General features: G+C 33.4%; 1 protein-coding gene, 1 long non-coding RNA gene and 1 pseudogene across 2 annotated transcripts; all 3 read left to right on the top strand.

The window, feature by feature from the left end:
* Positions 1 to 4,955: 4,955 nt before the first annotated feature.
* LOC132616015 (ethylene-response factor C3-like) lies at positions 4,956 to 5,732 on the top strand. The gene has a single exon (XM_060330621.1). The coding sequence runs from the start codon at positions 5,034 to 5,036 to the stop codon at positions 5,595 to 5,597; it is 564 nt and encodes a 187-aa protein (XP_060186604.1). The 5' UTR covers positions 4,956 to 5,033; the 3' UTR covers positions 5,598 to 5,732.
* LOC132616016 (gamma-interferon-responsive lysosomal thiol protein-like) lies at positions 5,646 to 6,838 on the top strand (annotated as a pseudogene).
* A 1,071-nt stretch (positions 6,839 to 7,909) lies between these two features.
* On the top strand, positions 7,910 to 8,759 carry LOC132615362 (uncharacterized). Its single transcript, XR_009572666.1, has 3 exons — positions 7,910 to 7,997; positions 8,091 to 8,167; positions 8,264 to 8,759. It is a non-coding gene; the product is annotated as an uncharacterized LOC132615362 (long non-coding RNA).
* Positions 8,760 to 13,250: the final 4,491 nt, after the last annotated feature.

Genomic DNA, 13,250 nt, shown 5'->3' with positions numbered 1-13,250 from the left:
AAATTTATATGAAAATTCCTGAAGGATATAAAATGCCTGAAGCATTTGGTTTAAAGTCTCGGGAAATGTATTCAATCAGATTACAAAGATCATTATATGGTTTAAAACAATCAGGGCGTATGTGGTATAATCGCCTAAGTGAGTACTTGATAAATGAAGGATATATAAATGATGTCATTTGTCCATGTGTTTTTATTAAGAAAACAAAATCAGGGTTCATTATACTTGCTGTTTATATTGATGACATAAACCTCATTGGAACTCCAGAAGAGCTCCAAAAGGCGATTGAATATTTGAAGAAAGAATTTGAGATGAAAGATCTCGGAAAGACAAAACTCTGTCTTGGTCTGCAAATTGAACATTTCGCAAAAGGGATCTTTATCCATCAATCTGCCTATACTGAGAAAGTTTTAAATCGGTTTTACATGGACAATTCGCATCCTTTAAGTACTCCTATGGTTGTTCGCTCACTTGAAGTGAGCAAAGATCCGTTCCGACCTCAGGAAGAAAACGAAGAGCTACTTGGTCCTGAAGTACCATATCTTAGTGCAATAGGTGCACTTATGTATCTTGCTAATGCTACAAGACCTGACATAGCATTTTCTGTTAATTTGCTAGCAAGATATAACTCTTCTCCTACACGGAGGCATTGGAACGGGATTAAGCATATATTGCGATATCTGAAGGGAACTAGCGATATGGGTCTGTTTTATACTAACAAAGGTAGTACAGATCTTGTTGGTTATGCAAATGCAGGTTATTTATCTGATCCACATAAAGCTCGATCTCAAACGGGCTATCTGTTTACATGCGGAGGTATTGCTATATCATGGCGATCGACCAAGCAGTCCATTGTTGCTACTTCTTCAAATCATGCTGAGATAATCGCTATTCATGAAGCAAGTAGAGAATGTGTGTGGTTGAGATCAGTGATACATTTCATCAGAGAAAGATGTGGCTTGAAGTGTGATACAAAAATACCAACAGTATTATATGAAGATAATGCTGCATGCATAGCTCAATTAAAAGGAGGTTTCATAAAAGGAGATAGAACAAAGCACATTTCACCAAAGTTATTTTTCACACATGATCTCCAGAAGAATGGTGATATTGATGTGCAACAAATCCGTTCAAGTGACAATCCTGCAGATTTGTTCACTAAATCTTTGCCAACTTCAACTCTTGAGAAGATGATATTCAAGATTGGAATGCGAAGACTCCGACATCTGAATCTTGGTCTTTGTCAGGGGGAGTGAAATACGTGTTGTACTCTTTTTCCCTTAACCAAGTTTTGTCCCATTGGGTTTTCTTGGTAAGGTTTTTAATGAGGCAACTCTCAAAGCGTATTATTAGATATGCGCACTCTTTTTCCTTCATTAGGACTTTTTCCCACAGGGTTTTTTCTAATAAGGTTTTAACGAGACACATCATCTATTAATGGATATCCAAGGGGGAGTGTCAAAAATATCCCAAATAGTGGATATCCAAAATATCCCAAAATATCCCAAAATATCTCAAAATATCTCATGTCCTGTTTCTCTATAAATAGGATGCACAAATGCAATGTTGAAAGAGCAGAAGTAATATAAACTGAAATCTCTCTACATATTCTCTCTACATATTTCTTCCGTATATTTACTTTATAGTTATTATTTTATAACAAAATAATTATTTTTTAATAACTACAATAAATAATTTGAGTGCCCAAAAGATGAAAACAAGAAACTACTCTCTTTCGCTAACGTTAGTTGTCGTATTTAATGGACGTTTATATTATAAATAAAGTACAAGGAAAGAAAGCAGTACTTGTGGGGTATACCAGCCGACGGAAAAAGACAAATCCCAGATGTGACTATTAGTACTCTTCAGATTTAATTATGAAAGGAACAAAGTAATTAAAATTTGCAAAAACCAGAATGGAAAGAAAAAATAAATGAGTTTGTTTATTTTTTGGTAAACAAGATCGCAGTAGCATTAAAAATTAAAGCAAATTAAGCAGGCATTACAGAACGAGCATTAGTGCCATTAATGACACTTAAGTTCTAAAACAAATTAATTATATTTAATATAGATAGCAATACCGGAACCAGAATTTTTATTAAAAAGGTTCAAGAATATAAAGAAATAAGCACATGAAGAAGTCAAGAGGGTTCAATATCTATTATATATACGTAACAACATAATTTTAACCTTGACACAGCGTAAATTTTCGCCGAAGGGAGTTTGGATGAACCCCTGGTCCCTTACTGGCAACGCCATGATAGATAGGTGACATTTTCTGAAATAAATTAAAAAGAAAAATATGCTACACAATAAGATCATATTTAAATTACGCAAATTCCTAAATGAAATTATCATATATATTAAATATCCTTTTCATAATTAAAAACCATAAGCATTTCTGATAAGATGTTCAGATGATTCCTTTTTCTTTTTTGTTTTTTCAATTTGACCTCACTGTCTGCATCAACATTTACCTTATGATGATGTCAGCCTCAATTAGTAACAGTTTCAAAGATTCTTTTTGGAACATGGACATTTAAGTATTTAACACTACTTAATTCTATATTTCCAAACAATAGAAACTGATTTAGATGAGGTAATATTTTCAGTGATATTAACAAAATAAAGTTGATATTTTACTTCAAACAACTCAAACTATATATAGACATGTAAGGTGCAATAATTCCGTTAAAGTTAGGAAGTTGATGATACAACTAGTCATAAATAGTCGTTAATTTGGATTTTTCAAAATTTAATAAACGTTTAATACATATCATAAGAATTGCTTGCTCATATCTTCGTAAAAAGAGAGTAAACTTTGCCCATTTTTGTCATTTAATTGTTTCGAGGCTTATTTTAAACGCAAATTCTTTATAGAGAAGCCAATCAAGTAACTGATATAACTGGCCAACTGGCGAAATAAAGATGAAAGATGGAGACTTTTGGGGAACACAATGCTATACCACCTATTTTTGTTTCTTTATTCTTTTGAAAAGACATTACATGGACCATGTTTATTTCCTAGAAGAAAGGTGAAATAATTGTATTAGGCTCTCTCTCTCATTACATATTCATATTACGAAAAATAATAACCGCAGCTCTTTGGATATTTTCTTAAAAGGAAGATAAGAAAAAGGTAAACAACTTTAAGGATATATGGTTAGGATAATAGTCACCTCATGTAATTAGATGAGTTGATCTATGGCACAATGGTATCTTTCTTACATAATGAATAGATAAGTTGAGTTCAAAGTATCACCAAGGATTATGTCTGAATTAAACAATTCTGCTATTTAAATCAGAGATTTGAGGTTCAAATTTTGAGAAAGATTTTTTCTTAAGCAGGTATCAAAAGCTGATAAAAAATCAAAAAGTTCAAATGATAGATAAGTTGGTACCTTTCTTACATAATGATAGATAAGTTGAGTTCAAAGTATCACCAAGGATTATGTCGGAATGAAACGATTCTTCAATTTAAATCAGAGATTTGAGGTTCAAATTTTGAGAAAGAATTTTTCTTAAGCAGGTATCAAACGCGGATAAAAAATCAAAAAGTTCAAATTAAAACAATAACGATTATGATAAGATAGTTGCGAACCTCCCAAAGAATTTTTACAAGAGGATAGAAATTGAGATCTATCTATTAAATAGTTCTCATTTTATTTCTCGAACAGTTTTTATTAGTACTGGCCAATTTGGCTCGTTTGGCTAACCTTAGTGCCTAAGTTACATCATTATTTGTAATGACAACTATTAAGCACTAATAATAGTCTACTACTAAAAGAGCATAAAACTTAAAAACATCCCCATAAAGGATGTTAAAATGGAATAGACTTCTATATATTCCAAAACATACTTCAATATTTTATTTTTCTATTAAAGATAATATTTTTCTTATATTACAGTATCATAATAAAACTAGGGACATTTCTATTTAAATTTTGTCCCTTTAAGGTCTAATACATATTTCTATTGGTGGAGAGATGTTGAGTGGTAGACAACCAGATGATCAGCTTAATCAATAAAGATTAATAAATTATTGATTTATAAAACAGCCTCTTAATGAGACACATCCAGCTTAAATCTAACAATTATAGCAAATAGATCATGATCAATTGCTAATTAATCCTTGGCCTAATCTGACTCGACAAAATCGCAATAAAGCTCCTAAATCTAATACAGATGCCACAGCATTCCAACTTGTCAAATAATTATTCCCCACTTGTTCACTTATTTAATCCAATAATGTCCCTCCCATAATCACATTCACTAATTTCCAGCATTTTTAATTAATTTTAATCATTAAAAGCTAAGGACATTTTCTGCATCGTCACTCCGTCAGTGCATAAATTTTCGACACCGTACAAATTAAGTTGACTTACAACAAGATGCAAATTTTCATAACAAGACCGATACAGAAACCTAGAAAATAAAGTATACCTACTACTATAAGTATGTAATCCATTAAGAGCCTGTTTAGATAGGCTTATGCGTATAAGCTGCAAACAGTTTATATATAAATAAAAAAAAAAATTGGGGTAATCTAACTTTTTTTTTGGCTTATAAGCTGTTTTCAGCTTATAAGCTGCTTTAGATAAGCTAAGTCAAATGGGCCCAATTATTTTTTTGAGCTTATTTTAAGCACAAAATGACTTTAAGCTGGCTAGCCAAACACTCAAAAAAACTGAAAACAGCTTATAAGCAACTTATAAGCCAATCCAAACGGGCTCTAAATTATACTGAGGCGGATCTGGTATGCTCGGATCTTGTATATACAGTAAGAAATTAAAAATTATAAATAAATATTTAATTGTGAACTTAGTTATTATTAAATATTAACCCGAGGTTCTTATAGTGCACCAATTTGTTTAAAATATTATTAGTATATATATATACTATAATTTAAATTCAATCACTAAAGACATGTTAATTAAGCTGGTCCACACATATTCATACTACCAAGAAATACTCTACTATAAAGAGAATTCAGAAGAAGGCTTAATAGGGGAAAAAATCTATCTCCACCGCACATGGATTTGAAGATTCAAGATGAGAAAAAAACTTCAAAAATTTCTATGTTTGAAGTTAAAGTTGAAGCTGAATCATCAATAGAAACTGATTCTTCCAAAGAAAAGGAAACAAATGAGGAATTAGAAGTCAACTTCCGTCCAAAAAAACACCTGAAGTATGTAGGTGTCCGAAAACGACCATGGGGAAAATTTGCAGCTGAAATTAGGGATTCCAAAAGGAATGGAATTAGGGTTTGGCTTGGAACTTTCGACACTGTTGAAGAAGCTGCTTTGGCTTATGACCAAGCCGCATTTTGCACGAGAGGTCCTTCAATTTTCCTGAATTTCCCAGTGGAAAAAGTACGCGAATCGCTACAAAAAATGGAATGTAGCTACTTATTGCAAGATGGATTAATTTCACCAGCTGCTGCTCTAAAAGAGAAACACAAGAAGAGAAATAGTACTTCAAGAAAAAATAAGCAAGTGAATAGTATTAAAGAAGAAGAGAATGTGTTAATATTTGAAGACTTAGGTCCTGATCTATTAGATCAATTATTATCTGAGTACTCCTCTTGTTCAAATTAGTCTACTAATTTTGTAAGTAAATCTTGTACTTCAAAACATTTCACAGAAATGGGATTTTCTTTCCAAAAAAATGTATCATTTTTCCTAGTTTGCTTCTTATGCTTCACCCAATTTTCTCCCATTTCTTGTGAGAAGAAAGTGTCTTTAGCTTTGTATTACGAAAGCCTATGTCCTTACTGTTCCAATTTCATTGTTAATTATTTACCTAAGATTTTTATTGATATTGTTGATTTTAAGCTTTTTCCATGGGGTAATACTAAGCTTAAAGCCAACAACACCTTCAAATGCCAGCATGGTCCAGGTGAATGTTTTTTGGACACTGTAGAGGCTTGTGCAATTGATGCCTTGCCAGATTTGAATGATCACTTTCCTTTCATTTACTGTGTGGAAATTCTGGTGTACCATAAGAATTATAGCGAGTGGGAAACATGTTTTGAAAAAAACTGAATTTGAAGGCAAAGGTTGTTAACGATTGTGTTGTCAGTGGACGATGGAAAAAGCTCGAACTAAGTTATGCAGCTGAGACAAATGCCCTTCAGCCGCTACAAAAAAAATTGGTAATTTACCGAGGTTGAAAGTTGCAATTCGCGGATTGCTAGAAAAGGCTAAAATCTCCGTAAATTACAACTTTCAACCTCCACAATACTGAAACATAAATATGTACCATGGGTTGTTGTTGATGGCCCACCGCTTTACGATGACTACAAGGACTTCATAAGCTTCATCTGCAAAGCCTACAAAAGGAACTGCTCCAGTCCCCGGTTGTAGCTCATCTGTCTATGTCATTTAAATGGGAAGGAATTTTAATCCTTTCTGTTTAAAGACGACAGCCATTTCCAAGTTATCAACTATAAATTCAGCTTTTACGACATGGTTGAACCGCTTTAAGCTGGCTGCATTTGCATAATCCACAAGCTGCTTTGTCGTGCTGGTGCTTATAATATATAACATACCCGAGTTCTTTGATGCTGGTTCTTTCTATGAGTGCTGAGATATGCATTTGTAATATATTTGTCATGATGGATGGTTTATAAGAAATGTCTTAATATGAGGAATTTGGTTTAATTGGAATGTGGGAATAGAAAGTATGGATTTTTCAATATCTTCTCCTTGTTCATGATTTTCCTTCTTTTATAATTTTTTTTGCGGTGTCCGATAATTATATTGAGATTTGACTGAATCAGAATTCGAGTTGGGAAGTTCTAGACAGGCAAACCGCTTCCTTATAAAAGGGACTTTATCCTCATTGCTCAAACTTAAGTCTGTTGATTAAAGATGTAGGAGTGTTTTATAATTCAATTATTGTCCCATCTTTTCAAAAGAAATCAGAAAAATCTCATCTGACTTATTGGAACCCTAGACTAGAACTTGGTGCTAGCTTATTCTCTTTTTCCTTCTTTTCTTATTTTGCTTATGTGATGAATTTAGAATTTAAATTAATTTGATGAATTTGACTTTTAGATTTTTACCGATTAATTCATTGCAATTTTACAATTATCTTTTTTCAGAATATAGTTTTCTTTTGGTAATTTTGTGATTTTTTCAGGAATGATGAATTCAGCTGTGAAACCCTTTGATTGATTATATGGTCCATCTGTGTCAGTTCGCTTCTCCTGGTCTTCAAAAGTTTGTGAATGATGTTCATTTACTTTTATTCTCTTTTGGACTGTATTTTCAGCTTTTTACTAGTGAGTTCATAACTTGAGAAATAAACATTTAATTCATTTTCCATAGTAGATTTACAGTTTACTTTTCAGATTTAGGTTTTACTGACGTAACCATTATTATCACAGATTTAGATTGCAATCTTCAAAAATTAAGTTATCACTATCGCCTCTACTTTTGACTTTAGGTTCCCAATTACTAAAGTACTTCAATCAAACTAATTACTACATTAATCTTTAATTAGCAAAGAAGATATTGATTAATTTGGATGTTTCTTTTGGTCCCTTGTTCAAATGACGGTCCTTGAAATAGTAAAAATTGACAAGTAGGGCTAGGGCTGGGCGTTCGGTATTCGGTTCGGTATTTTTAAAGTTCGGGTTCGGTAATTCGGTAATCGGTAATTGAAAGTATATACCAAATACCGAACTTTCAAACTTCGGTTCGGTAATTCGATAATCGGTAAATCAAACTTCGGTTCGGTACGGTATTCGGTAATACCATTTTTTTGCTAGCGGTTGCATTCATTCATCATGTGCAAGAGAAATTTTCAATATACAAGCTTACTTGAAATTCACATTTTGTAATTTCACAGTTTTATTTCACAATTTCACAGTTTTATTTACTTGAAATTCACATTTTGTAACTACAGGATATTGAGATGGATCCGCGAAGAGGAAGAGAGGATAGCAGCCAACAAAGAAACTGCAATCAAATGTGTAATTATCGACATGACAGGTCGATTGAAGAGAAAAAAAAATGACAACATTTTCTCATCTTTTAATTTGTATCCAATATGTTGAGTAACAAAATTATGTCTTCCTTCACCAGCTGTATCAACCATAGATTCAAGTTGAATCGACACTATATGTGAACTAAGAAGGACGCTGGATAAACGATCTCTTAAGGTAAATCCATCAGCCACATAAAATATGCTTCTTTGTTTCCCTTCATTAGTCAAATATTTTTCTTACAAACATTTGTTGTCCTTTTTCACTTTTCAGCTTATGCTGGCAAATCCAGGTGGGAATGTTATGGAAAAGTTGCATGAATCTAGTGCTCTTGAGGGCTTCGGATTAAATGGAATATATCTAACTGTTTCTGAAGCAGTGGCTGATATCTCATCTTTGTGGAAGAATGAACCTGAATTGTCAGTATAAGATTTGCATTGTCAAGAAAAAAATTGAAGTGGCATGTGATGTAAGTATGATGTGTCACTAGTTTGATAGGAAAAAGGCAATACTCCCCCGTCCCTTTCATCCCAGTAAGCATTCCAACAGCCACAAGAATCTTGTAGTGCAAAGACTCAGGATTTCAGTTTGGATTATTCGGTATTCGGTATTTACCGAATTACCGAACAGTATAATGGTAAATACCGAATACCGAAACCGAAATATTAAATTTTACATTTTAGTCCCGAATACCGAACCGAAAACCGAATTCCCGAATACCGAAATACCGAAATAGCCGGTTCGGTTCGGTAATTCGGTTTTCGGTATTTTATGCCCAGCCCTAAGTAGGGCTATCATAAAGATTCAAGAACAAGAATGATATCACTTATTCAAACTTTTCCTTTTCCAGTTTCCCTCAGCTTATTCGTATGTCTAATTAAGTATAAATTAAAATAGATTATAAGAGAGAGGAAAAGTTTTGAGTTCGATGTAATATATATGCAGAAACGGATTTAGAATTAGATAAATTCAACCTTTAAATTTGTATCACTTCAATAAAGATTGTGATGGACTAGTAATTACTCCCTCATTCTCAAGTAAAGATTTCGAGTTCGAGTTTGTCCCAGGTGTAAAGTCGTCTTTGTTTAGGAAGCATTCCCCCCCAACCCCCCTCCTCCCCGCCACCCCCTCCGCACGTAGGACTTCCAATGGACACCGATGGGAGGGAAAAAATGGGTACTCCCTCTGTACCAATTGATGTGATACATTTCGCTTTTCGAGATTCAAATTAAATAAACTTTGACCAACACTTTAAGTGTATCTTTTCATCATATTGACATGAGAAGAAATACAACTTATAGTAATTTTTGTACATTTTTTGAATATCTAAACTTTAATTGTAAATATTAAGTTGATCTAATCCAATTTAGCTTCAGAGATCAGTCAAATTGACTCTCGGGAAGCGAAAAGTATCACACAAATAATTGGGATGGAGAGAGTAATAAAGAATAGAGAAGAAACTAGTTTCGATCAAGTTCAATGTTGCAATATTGTCTCGCCCTTGTCTGAGGGGCGCAAGGGGTTCGTTCAAACCTTATAATAGGGTTAATTGGAATTTTCTATTTCATGCTCTTAAGAAATTTGGTTTCTCTGATAAATAGATTGATATAATTAGAAGATTAATCTCTAATGTCTGGTATTATATTATATTAAAGGTGTGAGGAAGAGTTTTTTTCACTCTACTAGGGGGCTTAAGCAAGGTGACCTCTTTCTCCTTCTTTATTAATTCTTGGAGCAGAAGTTTTATCTATAATGCTTAACCAACTGCCACACATCATCCATATAGCGGATTCAGTTTACCATATAATGGTCCATACATTACTCACCTTGCTTATGAAGATGATGTTATTATTTTTACCTCTGGTGGTAAGAGATCTCTAGAATTGGTTATGCATCAACTTCAAAATAATCAAAAGTGCTCTCGACGAAGGATCAATATCAACAAGAGCTGCTTCCTGGTACAACCCAAGGCTGCCAACAACATGATTCAGAGAATTACATAGGTAACGGGTTATAAACATTCTAACTTTCCTATTACTTATTTGGGTTTTCCTTTATATGTAGGGGGATATAGAATTGCTTACTATACTGATATGATATTCACACTGATGAAAAGGACTAAGGATGACAAGGTAAACTTCTTTCTGTTGGGGGCAGAGCTACTTTAATTAGGCATGTCTTACAATCTTAACCTATTTATCTTTTGTCTGCCTTAGAACCCCCTGAGACTGTTTTATTACAACTTGAAAGTTACATGACTAATTTCTTTTGGGGTTCTATTGAGGGGAAAAACAAATATCATTGGAGTTCTTGGGACAACATGTGTTTTCCAAAAGAGGAAGGTGGTCTAAGCTTTAGAATTATTTTTGATGTTAGTAAAAGTTTGACTATGAAAAGATAACGGAGGCTTAGAACTTATAAATCTTTGTGGGGTACTTTTATTTTAGCTAAATATTGTTCTACCCATCCTATTGCCCCTATCATTCAACCTACACATTCCTTTGCTTGGAAATAGTTGGTCAAAATTAAAGATCAAGTGAAAGAACTTTTAATTTGGAAGATCAATAAGGCAATAGTAATTTGTGGTGGGATAATTAATTGGTGTGAAATGGGTGTTGTAGCTCATATTATTCATAGAAATGATTTTAATTATGCCCAAAATGTCAGTGAAGTTATTACTAATGAAAATTGGGATGTAGATCAGTTACAACTTCCTGCATATCTTGCTGAACACATCAACTCCATTGACATACGTAATCAGGACCTTTTGATACTCCTATTTGGATGCCTAACAATAATGGTACTTTTTCTACTGCTTCTGCCTGGAGACATACTAGACAGAAAAATGAGGTTTCTTATTTCTTAAATAAGATTTGGCTTAAACATTTACCTTTTAAAATGTCTTTCTTAATGTGGACATTTTTGAAAAGAAACTTGCCTTTTAATGATACTATTGCTTCTAGATTTGGGATTGACAATGACGCCAGGTGTTTTTGTTTTCCTACTGATGAAAGAGATACTATGCACCACACTTCTATTGGTGGTAAAATTGCTGAACAAATGTGGATTCTTTTTGGAAATCCTGTTGGAATTTCTTAGGAAGATATACCTATCACGTGTATGCTTCAAAAGTGGTGGAATACCAAGCTAAAAAACTCACTTCATCAGACTATTCTACAAATTACTCCTGTAGTAATTTGTTGGGAGATATGGAAAGCAAGATGCTCAGTTATATATGGAGGTAACAAATGCTATACAAAGAGGATTCAATATAATATTCTTTCACATCTGAAATGGGTTGTCTCCAAAGAAAAAAGTAATACCGAATGGAGCTCCAGGTGGGAAGTTATTTATCAATAGGTTATGAGCCTCATTTCCAAGATTGATTGTACTGTGGTTAGATGGTTGAAGCCCCCTGAAAACAGGGTGAAGGTTAACGCTGATGGGAGCTGAGATACAAATGGAAGAGCTGGAATTGGAGGAATTTGTAGAGATTACAGAGGAATAATTATCATGGCCTTTGCTCAAAGTGTGGGTATGGATACTAGTAATATGGCCAAAGCCATGGCTTCTCTGAATGGCCTGGAATGGTGTTCTCAAAATAGACATAGCAATGTGATTCAAATTGTGGTTGAGATGATCAACTGCAACTACAATACCCCTTGGCAAATGAAGAACATCATTACTTGTATTCAAAGTATATCAAATACTATTACTTGTGAGGTTCGACATCGTTATAGGGAAGCCAACCAAGTCGCAGATGCCTTAGCAAAATGGAGTATTACAAACAAGAATTTGGATATTTCTGCACACACTGATCTTCCATCAAGGGCCTTTGGACCTTACAGACTCGATCTCATGCAAATGGATCCTTTCGGCATAAACAGAGGAAGAATTTTTTTATATAGAAATGGTAATGGAAATGCCAACGCTCTGGTACAATCAGAAGAGTAGGTTGCATTGAGTGGCGATGCAAAAACTAAAAAATTGGTTGTCCAAGAAGCTCCCTTTGCTGTCCTAAGCTTGCTGTTAAGTCTCCCTTCAGCCCCATGACCATGGATATTTTTATTCTACTTCAAAAGATGATGAAAAGCCAAATGCATTACATGTAAAGATCGGAAGTTATAATTCTCTTGTGTTTTTTATTCTTCCTCTGTTTCCTAGCGGTCATTGGCTACAAACTGGATCGGAGGGTTGTGCTTTTGCTCCTCTCTAGCTTTGTAATTTCTGATTTATTAATATAAAGGTCACGCCACCATACGACGATAATTTTTTAAAAAAAAAAAAAAAAGAATAATTACACTGTGTATACACAACTGCAAAGTCAAAATAACTTTATATATATATATATATATATATATATAATAGTTGTTGAATCCGATGAGATTCTTCGTGTGTTTACATCTTTATATTTTGAATCAATTTAGTGGAAATTTCGACTTTGTCACTATCCCCGACATGATGTCATTCTCAATTTTGTTTATTTAGGGTTTAATTCTTTAGTTATCCGAAAAAGTAAAGAGTAGTTTTTGATAATATTTTGTTTCTAGCCAGGTGGAACAATTGATAGCCATGGCCTATTGGCACCCCCTTTTTTTCGGCTCGTATTTTAAAAGAAATCTGTTCATATTGTTGACTTTTCTGGCTTGTGCTTCGTTTTTTCTTCATGTGTTTGTACACTCACTTGCTCTTTTCAGGCTTTCTCCTGGTGCATTTGTCGCACATATTTATTATAGCAGGAGAGTTTTGTGTAACAAGTTATTCTTTATTAGCAAAGACAAAGTTAGAATTTGAAATTTATATTTTTGAATTTTGATCTTTTTAAGTTAATTGGATTCTTATTCAGTAAATCTTTAAGAAAAATGTAGAATTTTAATCAAAGTTACTGAATTCGATCGAGCCTATAGCCTACACTCTCCCTCCGACCTTGTTTATCCAGAATTTTTTTCATTTTCAGAACTTGAACTGATAAGAAGGGTATGTTCTAAAGTGTGAAGTCAAGAGAAAAAATGCCACAATTGGGACTTTAAATGAAATGACCTTTTAATTTTTCATTATTTCTTCGTTTCCATACTGAAAAAGTAATAAGAAACCTCCATCACTGCTTAGAGAGAAAAGAATATCGAACAAGCTTTTGTTGATAAGTAAATAAACTATAAGACATAGATTTTGAGTCTGACGAGCAAGGTAATGATCTATTATTTCGCCTAAATTAAAAAGTCAATCTTTACCCAAGCAATTTTTTTTTCTTGCATGCTAA

This window comes from Lycium barbarum, chromosome 10 (genome assembly GCF_019175385.1).
Source record: "Lycium barbarum isolate Lr01 chromosome 10, ASM1917538v2, whole genome shotgun sequence".
Lineage (NCBI taxonomy): Eukaryota > Viridiplantae > Streptophyta > Magnoliopsida > Solanales > Solanaceae > Lycium > Lycium barbarum.
Note: the sequence above shows the minus strand (reverse complement) of the source record. Positions and strands in the feature narration are given on the sequence as shown.